Below are 20,687 nucleotides of genomic sequence, written 5' to 3'. Positions count from 1 at the left end.
ACTCCCTGGAGGCGTCTGGAAGGGACCCTGACCAGCGGGCTGCGCGCTCTCCTCCGCAGCGCTGCCCTCTGCTGGCGTAGGCCCGAAGGTCGCTCCTTCTGCCCGGTGCGGCCTCCGCAGGCGTCAGCCTCGAGGCGGCCCTGGCGGCCACGGTCTGAAAGCCGGCGGTTGCCCACGTCCTTAGTCTGCGCCTGGATGAGGACCCGGGGATGTCGGAGATTTCTGGTCAGACCCGTCATGCAGAGGCCCCGGGTCCAGGGCTGCCAGGTGTGAGGCTGGCTTAGTAAAGGCCGGACCCCCACGGGGGAGGGAGCGCCTCGCCAAGGGCCCGAAGACAATAACTCCTTGTGGGAAGGCCAGGTCCCCTGCCTCCCCACCCGAGCCTCCACCCTGCGGAGAAGACCCAGGCAGTTGGCTTCCTCCAGCTACCCCGGCTCGTTAACGGAATCTGAAATAGCAGGGGTGGGGAAACTGGCTGAGGGGCTCGGCAGGTGAGGGCGGCGTCCCCGTGCCGCCCGCCCTGGTCTGGGGCTGGAGATGGGGACCGGAGACTGACTCCGGGGGGCGGCAATGTCTGCGGGAGGCCCTGGCCTTCCCGCTCTGGCTGTGGGCTCCGCAGCTCCCTGCCTCCGGGGAGCCACGGAGGGAGAGACCGCGCTGGCAGTCCGGGGCCTTGGAACCTGCGAGCAGAAAGTCTGCGGTCTGGACGGGGGACGGGGACGTGGGGAGGAAAGAGGAGAAGGTGGAGGTCGGAGAAGAGAGGTAGGAGGCAAGAGGGAAGAAGTGCGGGAACGCAACGGGCTTCTCTAGGCAGCGAGTGAGCGGAGGAGCCGGGAACCCCAAGTCTGGAGCGCGGCGCGCCCGGAGCCCTGGCCCGGGACCGTCCGCAGTTCCGAGGGCGTCGCTTCAGGGCACGGCTGCTCCCACTTGGTACAGTCCGAGGACCTCTCTCCATCCCCCCTGTCGGGCAGGAAAGTCTTTTCCGAGCAGCCCGCGACTAGTGCGGATTTCAGTGCGCCCTTCCCGCCCCCGATCGAGCCCCCTAGGGCCAGGAGTCTGTCGCCCGCAAAGCCGCGTGAATGCCGGCCCGGCCCCGACGGCGGCCGCAGCCCAGCCCCGCAGCGCTCCTCGCCCGCGGCTGGTTTCGCACCGGCTGTGAAACGCGAGCGGCGTGGCTGCAGCAGCCCGTTTGAGGCGAAGCGCCGCCCGGCAGCGCCGTCTGCGCGGCTCAGCACCAGCCGCAGGGGGTCTGCGGGTTCCGGGGCGACTGCACAGCCCGGGGCTGGAGCCCCAGAGAGCCCGGGGTCGGGCCTGGGAGCTTGGAACCCGTCCAGGCAGGGGTGATGGCCTGGGACGGTGGGTGAGCGCGGGGCCCGCGGGGCCCGAGGCCAGCGTCTCCTCCTGCCCAGTCCGGTCCCTGGGGTCCGAGCGAGCCTCCCTGAGCCCCCTCCCCAGCTCCGTCCCCTCCTTTCCGGGCGGCGGGCTGAGCCTCCCTCCCCGCTCGGCGCTTCCCAAGGGGAGAGGAGGAGGAGGAAGAGGAGGAGGGAGGAAGGGCCGGGGAGGGGCGGGAGGAGCGAATGGGGAGCTGCGGCGGCTAAGGCGCCTCGAGCCCGGCGGGTACGAATCTGTCCTCCGACGTCAGGGCGTCATTAATAACCAATTAGGAGGGTCACTGCGGCCCCTATAAAGGCGCCGAGACTTTGCCAAGGCGAAGACCGTCCGGCCGGGTGTGTGAGCGGCGCGCGCGCCCGAGAGCTCCCCGCCGCCGCCGTTTCTCGGCCGCCGCGCGCCCCGCACCCCCGCACTCGCACCCGCCTCCGCCCCCCCGCCCCCCGCGCCTCCGCCGCCAGCGCCGCTGCTTTCTCCACCTCTCTTCCTCTCGGCCCTGCTCCCCCTCGTCCATTTTCCTCCCCGCCATCCCCTCGCCGCCCTCCTGCGTCCTCTTCGCCCCCCGCGCCTCTCCCGGCTCCGCCAGCCTCCCGGCCCTCTTCTCTCGCTCCTCCGCTCGCCTCTCGCCCGGCACATCCCCGAGTCTGCCCGTCCGTCCGTCCCCCGGCGCCGGCAGGTCCCGGGCCGCCCATGATGGGCTCAGTGCTCCCGGCTGAGGCCCTGGTGCTCAAGACCGGGCTGAAGGCGCCGGGGCTGGCGCTGGCCGAGGTCATCACCTCCGACATCCTGCACAGCTTCCTCTACGGCCGCTGGCGCAACGTGCTGGGCGAGCAGCTCTTCGAGGACAAGAGCCACCACGCCAGCCCCAAGACGGCCTTCACCGCCGAGGTCCTGGCGCAGTCCTTCTCCGGCGGTGAGTCGCGCCGTCGAGGCCGGCAGCGTCCCCTCCTCCGGCCCGCCCCGGGTTCCCCCCGCCTGCCGGCGCGCGCGCTGCGGCGGCGGGGGCCCGGGGTTTCGAAGCCGCTCGCGCCCACCCGGGCGTTTCCAGATGCTCCGTGCGCCTCAGTTTCCCGAAAGCCAAGCCCGGGCGGGGCGGGGGACAGCTCACCACCCCGCGGCTCGCAGAAGGATAGCGGCGCCCGGGCTGCCGACCCCGCGGCCCAGCGCTGCCCCGCCCGCCCCTCACCCCTTTGAGCCGGCGGGTTCCTGGCATTTAAAGCCTTACTAGGCGTGTAATAGCAGTTGACTCAAAAAGAAGGGGTTTTAAATTCATTTAGTTAACTTGGGCTTGACCTGCGAAAGTTCCCACTTAAACCAAGAACTTTAAAAGGCGGCGGGGGCTGGGGAGGGGGCGGGGGGCGGGCGGCCGGGGAGAGAAAGCCGCGGAGAGAGTGAGGGCGAGAAAGAGAGCGAGAAAAGTTTCTTTTCTTTAAGATGTCTCAAGTTCTTATTCCTCATTCATCAGCCCGCAAACAATATCTTTCCCTGGCGCTGGCATCTCTGCGCGTCGCCCTCTCTTCCCCCTTTACGATTTCTGTTCCTCTCTTAATTCACCGTGCCGACTAATCCCACTTCCATTCACGCTATGTCAACCATCTAATTCCCCCTTTTTGTAGGGGAATTCCTCGGCCCCTTTTAAACAAGTCCCCTCCGCATTGAGCTACAATTTACTGCTACAGCATTCTTCCAGGGCTAATGAATTTAGAATTAGCCATTTCTTTCGAATGGAGCCGAATGAATGCAATCACTTTAACAGCGTGACAAATTGCCGGCTGCGCTGCAATGGACACCGCTTAACCCCCTCTTTCAGCCGGCCCGCTCGCCGGGTATTTTCCCAGGTAGCTTAGAGGGGAACCTTGTAAGACAAGGCGGCGGCCCCTGTGCGTCTCGCCGCTCCCACACCGATCGCCAGGCCCGGCAGGGGGACCCCCAGGGGCTGCGGGCTGCCCCCCAGCTCTTCCAAGCCCGGAGCGGCGACGGCAGGGCTCACCTGGGTCCCGGAGCCGCCCTTCCTGCCTTCCCGGGTGCTGGGCGCGCAGAGGGGCACAGGCGCGCCTGAGGCACGCAGAGAGCGCGGAGTTGTTTGAGTCCCCGTGGGCTCGGAGTCCGAAGCCGGTACCCAGTGCTGCCGGCTGGTCCCGGGAGCGCCCGGCCCAGTGGCCGGCGCAATGGGCGTGACCGGCAGAAGAACCCAAAGGGAACTGGGCAGAGTCTCTGCTTGGTCATGGCCTCCTCCGGAAGCTGGTCTTAGTTTACCCGTTTGTAAAACCACTCGCTGCGGCCGGTTCAGTCGTTCTTAAACTTTCCCCCGGTGGAGGGTAGAGGAAATTGTGGGTGCTCTGAGACTTCGTGGAGACCAAAAAAACAAAAAAGTCTCCTAGAAATGAGCCCCAAAGCAGCGCCTTCAAGGGCACGGAGGGTTCCTGGGTGGCAAACAGCCCCTAGCCTGCCGGGCAGACGTACCGGCGTCACCCGGGCGGGTTTGGGGTTGGTCGGCGGGCAGCACGGCGGCGTCCTCGGGCTCTGACGCGGTCCTCCTGCCCCTGCCCCTGCGTTCGCAGAGGTGCAGAAGCTGTCTAGCCTGGTGCTGCCGGCGGAGGTGATCATCGCGCAGAGCTCCATCCCCGGCGAGGGTCTCGGCATCTTCTCCAAAACGTGGATCAAGGCGGGCGCCGAGATGGGCCCCTTCACGGGCAGGGTCATCGCCCCCGAGCACGTGGACATCTGCAAGAACAACAACCTCATGTGGGAGGTAGGTGCGGGCCAGGGGGGAGGGCTCCGGCGGGCGGGACCTCCCGCCGCTGCCGCTGCTCCTGCGCTTGCGGGAGCGGCGGCCCCTCGGGCTCTGGGCGGCTGGATCCCTGAAGGTTCATTCAGAAAAATGTGACCCTCTTTCCTCTGGCCAAGTCTCGGGAGCCAGACTGTTGTTGGCCCAGTTCCCGGAGGAGGGCACTGAGACCGGAAAGACCAGGTCTCTTGCCCAGAGTCCCACCGAGAGGGAGCTAGGACCCACTTCCCAGCCACCTGCGTTTTCCCCTCGCCCCCAAGCAGCAAGGAAATCCCCCAAAGCCAGCCCCTGCGCCAGCGGGAGGGTGGCTGGAACGGAGAGTGCAGGAGGAGTCCGCCTCTCCGCCCAGGCAGAGTAATGGCGCTGAAAATGGTCGTCCGGGCCCCTGCGCTGAGTCAGCCCTGAGCAGGGGCCTGCCCTCTGCAGTAATATCTCACCGACCCCACCGGTTACTAATCCCATTTCGCCGAAGGAAACAAGCTCAGAGAGGCCTTCTTCCAGGCCTTCTGGCCCTCCTCCCCCAAAACAGTGCCAGATGCCAGGGAGAGCCACCCTGAGGGCAGAGCCACTCCCAGAGCACCTCCTCCTCTGGGGGCTTTCGCCTGGCAGGGCCGGGCTCCCTAATCTCATCCCACCTCTTCTTGGATGGTGCCTCAGCCCAGCTCCCACCCGGCAGGACCCACCCCCACCCCCAGGAGCCCAAGGGGCAAATACTGCACCTGGCCTAACCTGCCTCCACTTCCTCCCTCCTCTGGAGGCCAAGCCAGTGGCTGCTTTCTCTACTGGTCACTGTGTTAGGAAGTTAGGGTCCAGTCTGATCCCTGGATGCCCTTGGCAGCTGACACAAAGGGGCTCAAGTTCGGCCGGGTACTACAGGGAGCCAGCTTTACCTCTCCAGGCCCCCTGCGCCCTCTGCGTCCCGGTTCCAGTTCTGGTTCTGGCCAGGGCTTTCCATGGCCCTGGGGAGTACCTATGTACCCCCGAGAGCTGGCTGGGTGCTACTCTGTCCCATCAGCGATCCCTCGGAGGCCCCTTTCCTCTGGGCACGGGGAGACGTGGCAGCAGGAGGGAGCCTGTGAGACCTTAGAGGCTGACTCCCTATTGGCTGCTTCTAGCCGGCTGGCCTCAGGCAAGTCCCGGTACCACTGGGAGCCTCTGTTTCCTCAGCTGGGAAACTGAAATGATGAGTGTCCACTTCCAGGCGCTGATGTGAGGATGGAGAGAGAGTGTGTGGATGCGCCCGGCATGGGGGCCTGGGGCTGGCCCCAGGTGGCACACCTGACACAGCTCTGATTCACCTGTGCCCAGGTGTTCAATGAGGATGGCACAGTGCGCTACTTTATCGACGCCAGCCAGGAGGACCACCGAAGCTGGATGACCTACATCAAGTGCGCGCGCAACGAGCAGGAGCAGAACCTGGAGGTTGTCCAGATTGGTACCAGCATCTTCTACAAGGCCATCGAGGTGAGTGTGTGTGCTGCGGAGTAGGGAGCAGGGGGTGGCAGCTGGGGGCTGCGGTGGGCGGAGGAGCATAGGCCTAGGCCCAGCTGGCTGTCCAGGCCGTAGGGCTGAGGCCCGTGCATCGTGGTCTTCAGGAGGCCGTCCGCCAGGCAGGCTCTCTGCTGCAGGTCAGAGAGGACGGACCTGCCGACACGATGCCACGGTGACTCATATACACCTCCACAGTGAGGTCCCTGGGTATCTGCTGAGGGTGTCCTGGGGCTCAGAAGCCGCAGAGGTACAGAGAGCACAGGAAGGCAGCCCAGGGAAAGCCTTTAGGTGGGAGTGGGGCGTGGTGTCTGCTCCGTTTCAGCTGTGCGTCATCCCTCATTCTGCAAGCGTCGGGCACCGACGGCATGTGGGGTGTGACTCTAGTCTCCACTGTCACATACCGATCTCTCTGGATGTCAGGCTTCTCCCGGATGCCATATACACATTACCCCACTTGATCCTCACGTATTCGATCCGCAAGGGAGCACTCTGCGATGCTACTGGATCTCAGCTGGTGGCAGGCAGACTCAGGAGCTCTGACGGGGCATCAGGAGCAACCATGTGAATGCTGACGCCTGTGCTGGGGGAGCTCCGCAGAGGAGAGAGAAAGGGAGAGGGAGCAGGCAGATCAATGCCACATCCCATGGTCCGTGCAGGGGGCGAAGCCAGGCCCATGCACGAGGAGGTTCAGGAAGAGGGGAGACGGAGATGCTTGGGTGGAGGCAGACAAGGTCACAGTGGCTGGGGAGGAGCTGGCTGCCAGCTGAGTGGTGGCAGCTGAGGAGGGCCACTCTGTTGAGACCTTCCCTGAACAGTGTCCCTTGGCAGGAAATTTGCTCAGCATCTGGCCCAGGACAGGGCAAGCTGCCCACCCCCTCCCCACCCCCGGTGGCAGGTTGTCAGTGAGCTCTGTGCAAGGGTGGGGCTATTTCCCCCACACTTGTCCTGACCTCCTGCTTCTGCTTGCAGGTGGGCAGAGGCCCAGCACCCCTCCAGGTGGGGCTGGGCTTGGTTGAGATTTTCGGGTAGTCTGAAGGAGTCTCTCCAGACTCTGGAAATGACTTCTTGTTAGTCCATGCTCCATTTTGTCCCCGGGATGCAGAGCCCCAGTCCTTCAGAGGCCCAAGGGGCACCAGGGCTGAGCAGCCTCTGGAATTGAGGTCGGGTTGTCCCGGACTAACCGGGTCCCAGAGAGTCTCCTAGGGTTGACCCCGGAATGGCGTTTGCTTGGGGTGGCCAGGGAGTGGGTCCCAGCTGAGGGGGTGGGGGGGGTGCGGGGGTGCGGGGGTGGAGGGAACGCTGGGAGGACCAGGAAGTGGAGAATAAGGAAAGGTGAGCATCCCTGGACTGGGGTTCCAGTGAGGGGGGACAGCGTGAGACGGTGTGAGACAATGTCACAGGAGGACTGCCAGTGGCCCAGGACAGAGGTGGGTCCTGTGACCACCCAGCGGGGCTAACAGCCTATGGGAGCAAGGGCTCCCCACCAAACATCCTGGAATCGGCCTCAGGTGTGGCCGAGCCCCACTTCTAGTGGAGAGCATCCTCCCAGACCCTTCTGCCCTCACCCTCTCAGCCTCACACACAGGCTCACGTGTGTGCACGATGCACACTCACACCGTTCCTCCCACACAGACACATGCACACGCATGGAGAAGCCAGATCGGGCATGTTGGTGGAAGGGCTCCTGGCTCGTGGTGCAGGGTTGGGGGTGCTGAGTCTCATCGCAATGCGCACCGGCTCCCGTCCTATTGGCCGAAAGCTGAATGCAGCCGGGAAACATTAGCAGACGTTTAGACAGAAATTCAGAGCCGGGGGCAAGGGAGCTGAAGAATACCTTTAAGGAGGGACCTGGGTTTACGATATTTCTTAAAAGTCACGTACGTTCAATCAGGAATGTAAGTTGATGAAAGAAGATGAAGGGGGAATCCTGTCATGTACGATATTGGTAGACAGATGGCACCGACTGGCCTTGAAATGCTCCTCCGTGGAGCGTTAGCGAGTCCAGGAACCAGGGACTGTTTGAGGGAGGGGCACGGAAACACAAAATGTCACCCATTCTGCTTTTAATGAGTGAAGCTGGGCACGTTTTTTTGTGGTGACAGTTTCTCAGGTTGTGTTGCTGTGTCAGATTCCACCCACCACAGAGAGTGTGTCCTGGGCGTGCGTGACTGCCAAGCAGCAGGTCCGAGGCCAGGCTCAGGCAGCCCTTTGAGGCCCGAGCAGGAGACACCTCCGCACCCAGCCACGCCCCAGCTGCCTCTGCCAGCGTCGGCCGTTTGTTCTGTGCCGCTGCTCGGGTTGGCCAAGGAGAGGGCCCCTGCGTGATCTCTTTTCCTAACCTTTCTGTCACTCACAACTATTTATATTTCATAACAGTAACCCATTGCTTGCCCAAAAAGATGGGAAGGAAGATTTTTACTCAATAAACAGAATAAACAGGCGGAGGCCAGCCTGTCTGTGGAGAAGCCCAAGCCCTGTGCCTGGCTTTGTCCACTGCCATGCCCTCCCTGGGCACCCGTCTTGCTCATTTCAACCAGGAAGGATTTACTCCCACCTCAGTTGCCTACAATGACACTTCTATAAAGTTCCCAGCCCCTAGCAGGTGGGAGCTAAAAGTTGAATGGGGCTGGGTTGAAGGGGGAGCAGATGGACCCAGTTCTCCCAGAAAAACAAAGCCAGCTCCCCCAGGGAGCAAGGCCTTCGTACTCCAACTCTCAGCCCGAAGGAGGTAGGGGTAAGTTGGGAAGGTTTGGGGTTTGGGAACTGGGAGGAAAATTCCCAGTCTTTCCCCGCCCTACCTTTTTTTTTGTTTTGCAAATAACTGTTTCAGAAATGTGAGCTTTTCTTTTTGTTATTTTCCTTCTTATTTTAGGCAGTTGAGTTTTAGTTTTTCTCCCCCCCACCCCCGGAGCCCCATAGCCCCGTCTCTCCTTCTGTTGGCCGTATGAGGACAGGCACTGTATTTTCCTTCGATCTTCTCTGCCAGGCTCAGTCCAGGCGCTCTGATTATTCACAAGCACCATTAACAACGCTACCCTCCGCGTGAGCACTCACCGTGGGCTGGCAGCCGGCTAAGGCTTAGCGACTTCCTAGAAACAGTCCTCTCAGCCCTGTGAGGTGCTCTCCATCACTATCCCCTTTTAATGACCATGATGGAGCTGCAGCTCCGGGAGACTGCAGGAGGCGACTGGGCTGCAATTTGAATCCAGGCCTGTCTGACCCCAGAGCAGAGCCCGTGGCCGCCATGCCATGGGGCCTCCCTGGCCAATAGCTATTTGCTGGAACGCTATTAATTGGCATGTCGGGACATCTGCGGCGCGATGGAAATTGATGTTCGTCCAGATGACACTGAGATCCTTCTGGACTGGGGCTTCTGAACCGTCAGGGGAAGGGGAGGGCCGCTGAGCCTCCTGGGGACATGTTTGATAGTGTGGCATGAATTTGTATTAGGAAAACAAACCCCAATCCCCATCATTTCAATTTATAATACAAATTCAGAAATGGAAATGGGGCAGCACAAACCTTGTGGGCTGATAGAGGAGGTTAGGAAGCATGATTTGAGAGATCGCGTCCTTTGTCAGGGAAAGACTCAGGCACCGATACCCCGTGCCACCTGCCCCCCCTGCCCCATCTTGGTGATGTGGATTTTAGGGTGCGGAACTCAGCTGCCGTGGGCATTGCTGGGTTTATCGCATGTCCTGAGCCCATCACTGGACCCAGAGAAGCGAACAAGCAGCTGACTCTGGTTCTCTGAGCCCCAGTGGAGAGCTCCAGCTGGGCCAGACAGGAGTGTTACCCATAAATAAACAGCGCTAGTGAGGGAACCAGGGGGCCTGCTGGGGACTGCGGCTGTTCTTGGCTCCTAAGCGGTTGGTTGGTGGGAAGCTGGGGCCTCTGGACAATAATACCAGGGTCTTAGGGAGAAGGCTGCCGGTTCTCCCCTGGTCTCCTGGTCTTGATCTCCAGGTCGTAACACGAGGGGTGGCCAGGAACAGGCAGAGAGCAGAGGTCAGGCCAGGGGCCGCCACTGGCTTCCCAGGGCTCTGCAGGGTTGAGGGAAACTCTGCTCCCAGCCTCCCAGCAGGCGAGGCTGCCTTTCTGGGCGGGGCTTCTCACTGTCATTCTCAATTCCAGTAGGTTCTTCTGAACAGATTTTCTTTCTTCTTTATTATTATTATTACTTTATAAAAAAGTAGTATGAAAGCGGCGCGTTATTTTTTTAAAAAATCAGAGGCCTCATGTAGAAAGCGGAAGCCGCTCCCCACGAGCCGCGAGTCAGCACTTGCTAGTGTCAGGAGGACAGGCCCTTCCGGGAAAGGTGCGCCCAGAGTGGGAGAGAGTTACTTTTCGCTACGCACCCTTTTACGTGTTCGTACCTTTTTGTCCGTGGGTCTGCATCACTCTTTTAACTTTGTAATTAATTTCATTTTATTTTATTTACTTTATTTTTTTAAAAAGATTTTATTTATTTTTTTAGACAGAGGGGAAGGGAGGGAGAAAGAGAGAGAGAGAAACATCAATGTGTGGTTGCCTCTCACGCATCCCACAACCTGGGGAACCTGGCCCACAACCCGGTGTGTGTCCTGACTGGGAATTGAACCAGCGACCCTTTGGTTTATGAACCAGCACTCAATCCACTGAGCCACACCAGTCAGGGCTGTAATTAATTTTAGTAAAACTAATTTTAGTACATTTTAAAAAGGTGAGTAAATAAATGACACCCTTATATTGAAACAGTCAATACTGAAGTGGTTAATTTAAAAAAGAATCTTCCCAGTGACCACTTTGGATAGTAACATTCAAACTGTGTGCAATCTCAGAGGTTCTTTGCTCCTCACTCATCACCGTTTTTTGTTGTTGTTTTATTTCCTGTGAATTATTATTGTTAATTCACATGAAAAGGCCAGGGTCGACTTCGGTATCCGCTTCTCCGACCTCAAGTTGGAGGTGGAGAAGAAGCTCAGGGTGACATTCGTGTTCGTGGGGGCTCACAGAACCTCCCATGCCTGTCTGTGCTCTGTGAGGAGATATGGGGCCAGGAAGTGGTGGCACCAGGTTGAGGTGCGTGTCTTTGGGACCCGCGGGCCCAGCCTGTGCTCTTGTTGGAGAGGGAAGGCAAAGTCACCAGTCACTCTGGGTGTTAACGGTGCCCGCGGCCAAGTGCCACACTGCAGGCTCCGTGGGGGTGACTGTGGGACTCGACACACTGGAGATGGCTGCCAGTGTCTCTGGGAGCCCCGCAACCTGGGGTTGGGGGGACAGATTGTAACAAGATCTCGCGTGTGTCCACCGTGCGAAGCCCTGTGTGTGCCTGGCTCCACTTGCCCCTGACAAACACCCAGTGAGGCCAGAGCCATGATGCCGCCCCTGCTTTATGGCTGGGGAAACTGAGGCCCAGAGACTTGCCCAAGGCCATAGGCTCAGCAGATGGGGAGCGTGGTGAACCCCAACATGTCTTGAGCTGGAGCCCTGTACGACCCTGTCCCCTGAAGGAAGGAGCACATTCAGACTGTCTGAGGTGGGCTGGTTGCTTTTGAGGAACCACGATGGGTAAATGTTTGGTTTCATCTGAGAATTGAAGCCAGGGCTTGGGACAATGTTGGAGGTGACTTTCAATCACAGTCTTAAAGTTGGGGGACCTAAGGGGCCCCCAGCCCTCTCATTTGAGACAAGGTGAGTTTCTTAAGGCCACCCAGGGACCAGATGGCGGAAGTCCCACTTGCACTGTCTCATGGAGAGCGGCTTCCTTCACGATGAATTTATCTGCAATATTTTAGGGGCTCACAGACCCTCTCTCTTCATGCCCCTTTCCCAATGGGGCCTCCTGCTCTGACCTGCTGGCCTCCTAGACGGTGGCTCCAGGACCTTCAGCTGTGGCGCCTGCTTTCTTTGAGGCCCCCCCTAACTTGCCTCGGGTTCAGACTGCACTTGGCTCTTCCGTTTTGAAGCCCTATCAGTCAGAGCTGGCAGGGCACCTTCTGCCTGGCTTCTCGTCACCCACTTACCCTGAGGCTTGACATGATGCACTATGGGCCGTGTGGCCTGTTGAGAAGGGGCATGGTGACCCCTGGCTGAGTCTTAGGAGAATTCAGTCACCTGGGCCCCCTGGCACGTTCCTTCTCCCACCCACCTCTCTTTGGGTCTCTCTGCGTCAAGGGAGCGGAGGTGGCTGTGATTGTCCCAGGGTCCTCCTGGCCCTGACCAGAGGAAGGAAGGTGCGCCAACAGCAGGTCCTCAGTGTGGTGGGGGTCTGCGCGCCAGAACCACGTGGAAGGGGTGGGGCCTTTGCTACGACCACAGGGGCCAAGGGAGGGTCCTGCACAGCTGTGATGTCAGACACCCCGAAATGGAGTCCCTGGAAATGGAGAGCGTCACTAAGTGAGGGCCCACCAGGAAAACAAGCCGGCTGTGCCTGGGGGCGTCCATCTTTCTCTGGGTGGATCAGTGACCCCTGGGGTGGGCGCCAGAGCTGGCTCTTCTGGGGTCCAGGCCTCAGGAGGGTGATGGGCCATCCCCGCTCTCATTTGCTCTAGCTGGCTGGGGCCTGAGGGTTCCCCACTTGGCAGGGGTCACCAGTGAGCCCCTTGAGATGTCCCGGAGTGTGGTGTTTATGGTCAGCCCCACTCGGGAGCAGGCCTTCCACAGCCTCCCTGGATTGTCCCAGCAGACCCTCCCGCCTCATGGCCATTTCCCTGGGGCACGTCCTTCCCTGGGAGCAGCAGAGCCCTGTCACCATCTGTGGAGTTCTGTGCCACAGACCTGGGCCATGGCACAGTGGATTTTATTTAAGGCCGATTTTGTTTGAGGCTGAGTGGCCCAGCGTTCCCTCAGGAGGCGTCCTTGCAGAGCCCCGCGATGGGCAGAGAGGTGCCTGTGATGCGGTGCTGCCTGGTGGGGAGAGCTGTTTCCAGAACATCCCCAGGCAGGGTGTAGCCAAGTACTGTAGGGTGCCCATCAACCCACCCTCCTCAGGAACACCCAGCTCAGCCCTGCAGACCCGAGGCCTGGCTGGCGCTGCTTTCCCTCCATAAGAAATAAAAGTTTTCTGGCTTTTGGTCTTCTGTTACTTTTGCTTGCTGCAAGGCTTCCGTTCTGTTGCCGTCAGCTTGGGAGCGCTTGAGTGGCTGGGAGGCAGCTCTGTTCCCACAGATGACAAGAAGCCTGGGCAGGGAAAGGGGAGCAGAGTATTGGTGTCCTGTGTTTGTGCAGCTTGCTGGGGACAGCTTGCAGAACCTGACCCAAGCATGGCTTTCTTGGGGCTGAGACTGGAGCCACAGCTCAAGGGCAGGTGCCAGGACAGCTGCCTCCTGGCAGTGAGTGAGGGGATGTGCAGAGCGCTCTGCTTCCCCCACACGCCCCTCACACATGCCCCCTCACACTGGCTGCGGCCTCCCTGACCCCCTCTTGCCTCCTTCCCTGCAGATGATCCCCCCTGACCAGGAGCTGCTGGTGTGGTACGGGAACTCACACAACACCTTCCTGGGGATCCCCGGCGTGCCTGGGCTAGAGGAGGAGCAGAAAAAGAACAAGCATGGTAGGTGTGCTCCATGAGGCCAGGATGACAACGGACCCTGGGAACCCAGAGCGTGTGTGTGTGTGTGTGTATGTTTGTGCACGCACGTGTGGTGGGGAGGCTCCTGGCTTCTGGGGACCCTGGCTCAACCTCCAGCAGCACCGAGCACACGGGACCGACTGGTCCGAGGAGGCCGACGCCTCTGGAGCCACCGTGTGTTCTGGGAAGAACAGGCAGCGGGTTCAGCAGGAGGAGCTGTGGGAGCCTGGATGGGGCCACAGTCCTGCTGTGCAGTCGTGCAGCCTTGGGAATGGCTCTGTGACTCAGTTTCCCCATCTTTTTAAAAAATTTATTTATTTTTAGAGAGAGGAGAAGGGAGGGAGAGACACATTGATTGCTTGCCTTTCCCGTGCCCTCAACTGGGGACTTGGCCGGCAGCCCAGGCACGTGCCTCACAGGGAGTGGAACCTACGACCTTCCGGTTCGCAGGCTGGCACTCATCCACTGAGCCACACCAGCCAGGGCAGCTTCCCCATCTTTAAAGGAAGGAAGTTGGGCAGGATGCTCTCTAAGCTCCCTTCAAACGCTGACACTCTGTAGCCTCCCCTGCTCTGTCACTGGTGCCCAGCCTGGCACAGACCAGGCACTGGTGCCACCCTGTTGGACGAAGGTGGGGCTGAGTGCGTCTCTAGGTGTGTTGGAGGGACACTGGCCATCATGACAGAGACCTTTTGCTCAAGGCCGGTTTTTTTTTTTTTTTTGCTAAACATGTTATAGGTATTATCCCACCGGGGTCCTCAGAAAATCCTCGTGAAGTTTGATTATCCTTATTTTTAGAGGGGCTTCCTGAGGCTCATGAGTTATGCTGACTGAGCCTGCACTCTGCAGCTAATGCTTACAAACAGTAACTTTTCTAGTCCTCACTGCCCGCTCCTGGGGGTGATGCTGTTACCGCCTCCATTTCAGGGGTGGGGAAGTGGAGCGTGGTTCTCTGGCACATAGAAGGCACTCGGCAAATGTTTGTGGGATGAATCAGTGAAAGGAATTTTTTCTTTTTGAGGGTGTGTAGGGGCTATAATAGTTACTTCCACGTAGGGAAGGTACTGCGAGGCAAGCACTTTCTATGCGGGGGCTAAGACAGGTGAGCGCCCAGCAATCTCTAGTGATCATCTCCCGCAGTCCTGCAGCGCCCCGTGAGGCCGTAGTAGGCTCCCATTTTGCAGGTGAGAAAGTTGAGGTTCAGTGAGGCCAAGCCACTAAGTCTCCAGTTTCACAGAACAGTCTGAAGTCAACTCCCATCTGACCTCAGGGCCCTTGCTGCCCCTCCCATCCCCTCGCCAGCGCCTCCCATCAGTTGAGCGGGAACCATCAATCGATTAGAAGTGGGCAGATCTAGGAGTGGGCAGATCGGCGGATCCCCGGATCCCCTAGAGAGGCGCACGCAAGGAGAGCGTGGTGGTGTGTGAGGGGTGTGGGGCGAGGGTGCTGGGCTTCAGGGATGCGGTTCTAACGAGGCTGCTCTCTCTGCCCCATCCTCGCCTGCCCCTTGGCTCCCCTTCCCTTCCTTCCCGGCCCGGGCCTCGCGGTCAGAGGATTTCCATCCCGCGGACTCGGCTGCGGGCACCGCGGGTCGCATGCGCTGCGTCATCTGCCATCGCGGCTTCAACTCTCGCAGCAACCTGCGCTCGCACATGCGCATCCACACGCTGGACAAGCCCTTCGTGTGCCGCTTTTGCAATCGCCGCTTCAGCCAGTCGTCCACTCTGCGTAACCACGTGCGCCTGCACACGGGCGAGCGCCCCTACAAGTGCCAGGTGTGCCAGAGCGCCTACTCACAGTTGGCCGGCCTGCGTGCTCACCAGAAGAGCGCGCGCCACCGGCCGCCCAGCGCCGCGCTGCAGGCGCACTCGCCCGCGCTGCCCGCGCCCCACGCGCACGCGCCCGCTCTCGCCGCCGCGGCCGCCGCGCACCACCTGCCGGCCATGGTGCTGTGAGCGCGGCGCTCGCGCCTTCCCGCCTGCGAGTCCCGGCCCCTGGCTGCTCTCTCTTCCCACTGGACCTCCAGCAGTGGCGGTGCGCTCCAAGAGTGACCCCCCAGCCGTACATTTTCACCCCGTTTTTTAGATGAGGACACTGGAGGACGACGTTCCTTTTCTGGGGCCACCCAGCTGGTTGCAGCTACTCCGCCGCCTCCTTTTGGGGTGGGTGGTCCCCACGCCCGGCTTAACCTTGTCCTGTTGAGCCGGCCGCCCAGGCTGGCATCCCCCCTCGTGGATGGCAGGACAAGGGAATGAAAGTCTCCGAGGGCCCTAAGAGGGGAAGGGGTAGCCACCTCCCCCATGGAGAGCTGTGTGTTGGGAATGGAGGGAGAGCGACCTCCCTGTCCCAGTCGCCTGGCGTGCGCCCGCCCATCTGTCCCCTCATCCTTCCGCTTGCAACTGGTCACCTGCAGAGTCCGGAGTCACGGACGTGACTTTGAGAGTTGGGGGCCGAGGGGACTCAGGGGCAGTCCTAAAAGCCCAGTGAGACCTGCACTGCCCTGGGGGTGGGAGGCGGTGTCTCCTTTGGGCCACCTTCCTTCTCCCGACCCAACCCGGCTCCCTGGGCATGGGTGAGGCGCGAACTTGGCAGTGTTGAGAGTGCAGGCAGAACAGAAATCCACCGTGGGACCCCAGGCAAGGGCCTGCCCCTCTTTGGTCCTCAGTCCCGTCCCCCCCCCCCCGCCCCGTCTATAAAATGAGAGCGTTGCACCGAGGTCTCCTTCCCTTCAGCTCTGACTTGGTGCTTGGGAAGGGGATGTTTCCCCGGCCAGTCCTCACCACACTCCAGCAAGAGGAGGGCGGGACTGGATTGTCTGCCAGGAAAGCACTTCCGAGCCCAGCCCGCCCACACCCTCTCTGGCTCTTTCCCGTTTCCCCAAACTCGGCCCTGGCGCCCTCTGGTGTCATCTCTCCCACCTTGCAGTCATTTACCAGTATTTCCGTAGGACGTTTTGTAAGATAAAGAAACTATAATAATATTAATGAAAAGTATAAAATATATAGAGTTTTCAAGAAGCTGTGTTCTACTTCCAGAAAATGGTCACTTTAACTTTGTAAATACTTATCTAAAATGATATTTACAAAACTGTGATATATGTTATTTGATTGTATATGTATGACTGTAAATACATTTGTACCGCTCTTGTATTCTAAAATAAAAATGACTTGAGCATTTATCACTCAGCATCTGAATGGGCCGGCTCTTCTGTCCACATGAAGATGGAATATGGGAAGGGCCTGGAAGCGAGAGAGGGTGTGGGAGGGATTGTCCCATTTACCTGTTATGCCATTTATAAGGACAATTCTTTCTGTCACATCTGGGGTGTGAGCTCCCAGAGAGATAGCCACCGTGCAAAGCGACCAAAGTCTCAGAAAAGGATGGGCTGACTCCTGCTTTCCAGCGGAGTCTCAAGGATTAGTGCCCCACTTTTTCACTTCCCCCAAATGTTTTTTTTTCCATTTTCATAGACAGGAATCCAAGCAGCCAAGGGAGGCAGGCCGAGATGCCCTCTAAGGACCCTCCCAATGCCTAGAATTCCCAAGTGCTCTGGGCACCCTTTCCAGACACCCGTCGAGGAGGACCAGAGAGCAGAGGAGCTGTCCCCTGCAGAGCCAGGCCCCGGCTCCTCCCTCCAGGAGGCGGCATGACACTGGAGAGTGTGAGTTCACACCTGTGCTCCAGAACACGCCAGCAGTGAGGGTGTCACCCATGCAGGCTACTGGCCACCTCAGGCACACCTCTCTGTGCATCCTCATCTAGCCATGTGCATGTGTGCACCCACATGTAGGCCCTAGAAGGCACGCTCGCACACGCAGGCCATCCCTGTTTGGAGCTTCAGGTGTGTGTTCCCAAAGATCCCTATACTCTGGGGGACTGCACCCGGGCAGGCGGAGGCATGGACAGATATGTTCATTTGATGTGTTCATTTGCATATCCCCTGGGATCTCCTTCCTGGGGTAGGACCCGTGTGGGATGTCATACTTGGTACTCCCCTCCCCCTCCTGTCACAAGCCTTGTCTTTCCTTTGGTACCTCCCACTAGGTCTCGGCCACCTCTGGTGGCCCCTGGCATCATCTTCTTCCCACTGCAGCCCCCACCCGGGCCTCTAACCAAAGCTGTCTGTCCCGAACCCATTCCCTCTGGATGCAGATGGGTGACGTAGAATTAAACGCCCTTCTGGCCCAGATGCCCTGCCAGACAGTAATGCTGGACTCCTAAAGAACGGTCTGAAGTCCGGGGCCCTGTGATAAAAATCGAAATCGCTTTCCATGTATACTTTTATGATGTCCCAGCTACAGATGACCAGGAGCCACAGCCCAGTCCCTAGGACCCACCTGGTGGCAGCAGGCTGTAACTGCAGACTAGCATGCATCTGGTAAGGCTGCTGACTACCCGCTTCTACCGAAGTCCCCCCGCTGCCCTTTCCCCGCTGGAGACAGGATGAGCAGGCAGGAATAATGGGCATGAAGAATTCGCTATACTCACAATTCCCTAGAATCTAGGGGCATGGCATACCATGCAGGGCCACACGGGGAGGCAGAGGGAGCAAGGAGAAAATGTGGAAAAAAGCTTTTACTGCAATTTTCATGGGAAGAATGGGTGAGGCAGGGTGAGCAGGTTTAGGATTGACTAGTTTGAATAATTCCAGTGGGCTCTGCAACCTAGCTCTCTAGTACCTGGCCTTGGGGAGATTAGGGCAGCTGGAGAGTGGCTTGGAGTGTGACACTGAGAGTTACTATAGATAAGGTGATCAAGGAAGGCTTCTCGGAGGAAGTGATTTTTTTTCCCAGAGAGAGAGGAGGGGAGGGGAGGGAGAAAGACAAGGAGTGAAACACCAATTGGTTGCCTCTCGCACACCCCCAATTGGGGACCTGGCCCACAACCCAGGCAAGTGCCCTGACTAGAATTGAACCAGCCAACTTTTGGTTTGCAGGCCGACATTCAATCCAAGCCACCCCAGCCAGGGCAGAGGAAGTGACTTTTGAGCTGAGATCTGAGTGAGGAGAAGCGGCTGCACAAGGACCTGGAGGGAGAGAAGTCCATGCAGAGAAGGCCAAAACGGACAGGTCCTGGGGTGGTGACGAGATTGGTGTGTGGGGAACCGAGAGGCCAGCAGTGCAGTGAGTGGGGAGCAGTTAGGTGGTGAGGTCATATCCGGGCAGAGACTAAAATGATGAGCTTGGGTTTTATTCTTAGGGTAAAGGGAAGCCCCCAGAAGCCTGGAAGTGGTTTAAATTGGTCTGTTTCTAAAAGCCCCCTCTGGCTGCTGTATGGAGATTGGATGGTAGGAGGAGCAAACACAGACTTAGGGGGTGTGCTAGGAAGCGACACCCAGGTGAGAGATGAGGTGGACCGGCTTGGGGCGGTGGCCCTGGAGATGCACGGATGGGGAGGTAGACCCCAACAGCTAAGTCTGAGCTTAGGAATCTCTATTTCTAACAAGCCCCTCTGGGATGTGCACTCTGTCTCCTCAGTGTGAAGAGAGGACCACACTGACGGGGGTCTTGGGTTCTAATCCCAGCTGCAGGTCTGTTTTTGGGACTCAGTGACCCAAGATGACCGACTATCAGGGACAGCAATGCCCACCTTCAAGATGGGCGGAGTGTGAGGACTAAGTAACACGACGTTTGCACAGCACTCAGCAAAGGCCCAGGCCCCCCACAAGTGTCGGTAAGGGCGCGGCTCTGGGGCGAAGCAGGTGCAGTCGGCAGAAATGTTGACCCAGCGACCAGCTGCTATGGGAATTCTAGTCCTTTCTGTGGCCCTGGTCTCCACTTCCATAAAATGGTGTTCACTGCCTCTGCTGGGGGGAGGGGGCGCTCTGTTGGAGTGTCATCTCCTAGACTGAAAGGTTGCAGGTTTGATTCCTGGTCAGACACAGCCAGGTTGAGGGTTTGATCCCCAGTGGAGGTGCATAGGAGAAGGCAGCCAGTTGATGTTTCTCTCCTAAAGCAATGAGGATTAAAAAAAAAAAAAAAAGGTATCTGCAATGGACTGAATGTTTGTGTCCCCTTGCCCCCTAATTCTTATTTTGAAATCCTAACCCCCAAAGGGATGATATTAGGATGTGGGACCTTTGGGAGTTGATCAGGTCGTGAGGATGGAACCCTCACGAATATAGTGTTCCCCTAAAAGAGACCCCGGAGTTCTCCCTCACCCCTTAAGCCAAGTGAAGACGTAGTGAAAAGACAGCCATCTATGAACTAGGAAGTGAACCCTCACCAGACACTAAATCTGCTGGTGTCTTGATCTTGGACTTCCCAGCCTCCAAAACCGTGAGAAATAAATTTCTGTTTATAAGACACTCAGTCTATGGTATTTTGTTATAGCTGCCTGAAAAGACTAAACAGTAGCCATAACCCCATTTTGACAGGCTCTGTAAATGTAAGTGCCGTGGGAATGGGAGGGGTTAAGGTTTTGTCCATCCCTCCCCGGATGAAATTGGATAATGTAAAGACTATACCTCTCTTTCGCACAAGAACTCCCAGGCCTAGCTCTGCAGCTGGCTCAAAGGACACTACCGCCCTCTCATGGCCAAGGCTGGACTCAACAAATGGATCCCTCTCACACTTTCTTGTAGTCAAGAGCTCTCCTTGGGTGAAAGGCTGGCTCTCTTTTGGGAGATTTATCAGACAATTAGTACGATCGGTCTTCAGGAGGCAGCAGGCCTGATTTTGTGAACACACTATGTGGGGATGAGGCAACTTATTTCATTTAAGGTCCATGTACATGAAGAAGTATCGTCTTCAATTCCCTGGGGTTTGTTGCGAATGCTATGAAACCATTCGGGCCCAGGGTGAGGGAAAGGGTAGTGGGGATAGGGAGAAGGGACGAGGGAAACGCTCCTGTTAAACAGGACGTGAAGATGTAGCCACACATACATCTATCTGTCCGCCCCTGAATCCCCGCAACGGCTCCTGGCCCATAAAGAGCAGTCAATTCGTGTATGAGCAAAATATAAGCGAAGGTCTTCGTGTTTGGTGTGCACTTACCCTCCCTGTCAAATATATCTCCTTGAGTCGTTGGAAGGTTTTCTTAGACAGTTTCTTGTTTTTACAAAAGAAATGTTAGAGCAAATCAGCTCACTCAAAAGATCTATTATGAAAGAACCGAAGCAGCATCCGGAGCACCGTTTGGGGGTGTAGATGATGGTTGGTGCTGAACCAGCACCCGCGGGGCGCCTGTAATGCAGAATACTGGCGGTAATAGGAACAGCAAGAAAGGGGGCTCTTAAGTGGGTCCAAATCGTATTTTCTGCAGCTCTTACCTCCGGACCCTCTTGAGCTCGTTCATACAAAAACATCAGAGTTTAGCCGCTTATAACGAGCTGGAAGGAAACTCAGAGGTTCATTTCTCAATTTTCTCTAACCATCGTTAACAATAAATGCGATGTTGAGTACGAGGCAGTTTTGGTAAAAAGTTTAACATCATGCAACAAGAGATTTTATTCCACAGGTGCAGACG

General features: G+C 58.3%; 1 protein-coding gene across 1 annotated transcript; it reads left to right on the top strand.

Moving 5' to 3' along the window:
* The first annotated feature begins 1,836 nt into the window (after nucleotides 1–1,836).
* Nucleotides 1,837–15,884, top strand: PRDM12 (PR/SET domain 12). The gene is made up of 5 exons (XM_053915432.2): nucleotides 1,837–2,302; nucleotides 3,951–4,141; nucleotides 5,486–5,641; nucleotides 13,091–13,202; nucleotides 14,772–15,884. The coding sequence occupies exons 1-5, from the start codon at nucleotides 2,080–2,082 to the stop codon at nucleotides 15,173–15,175; spliced, it is 1,086 nt and encodes a 361-aa protein (XP_053771407.1). The 5' UTR covers nucleotides 1,837–2,079; the 3' UTR covers nucleotides 15,176–15,884.
* Nucleotides 15,885–20,687: the final 4,803 nt, after the last annotated feature.

The sequence above is a fragment of the Desmodus rotundus genome, chromosome 1 (genome assembly GCF_022682495.2).
Source record: "Desmodus rotundus isolate HL8 chromosome 1, HLdesRot8A.1, whole genome shotgun sequence".
NCBI classification, from domain to species: Eukaryota; Metazoa; Chordata; class Mammalia; order Chiroptera; family Phyllostomidae; genus Desmodus; species Desmodus rotundus.
This window is presented reverse-complemented; position numbering and strand designations above follow the sequence as displayed.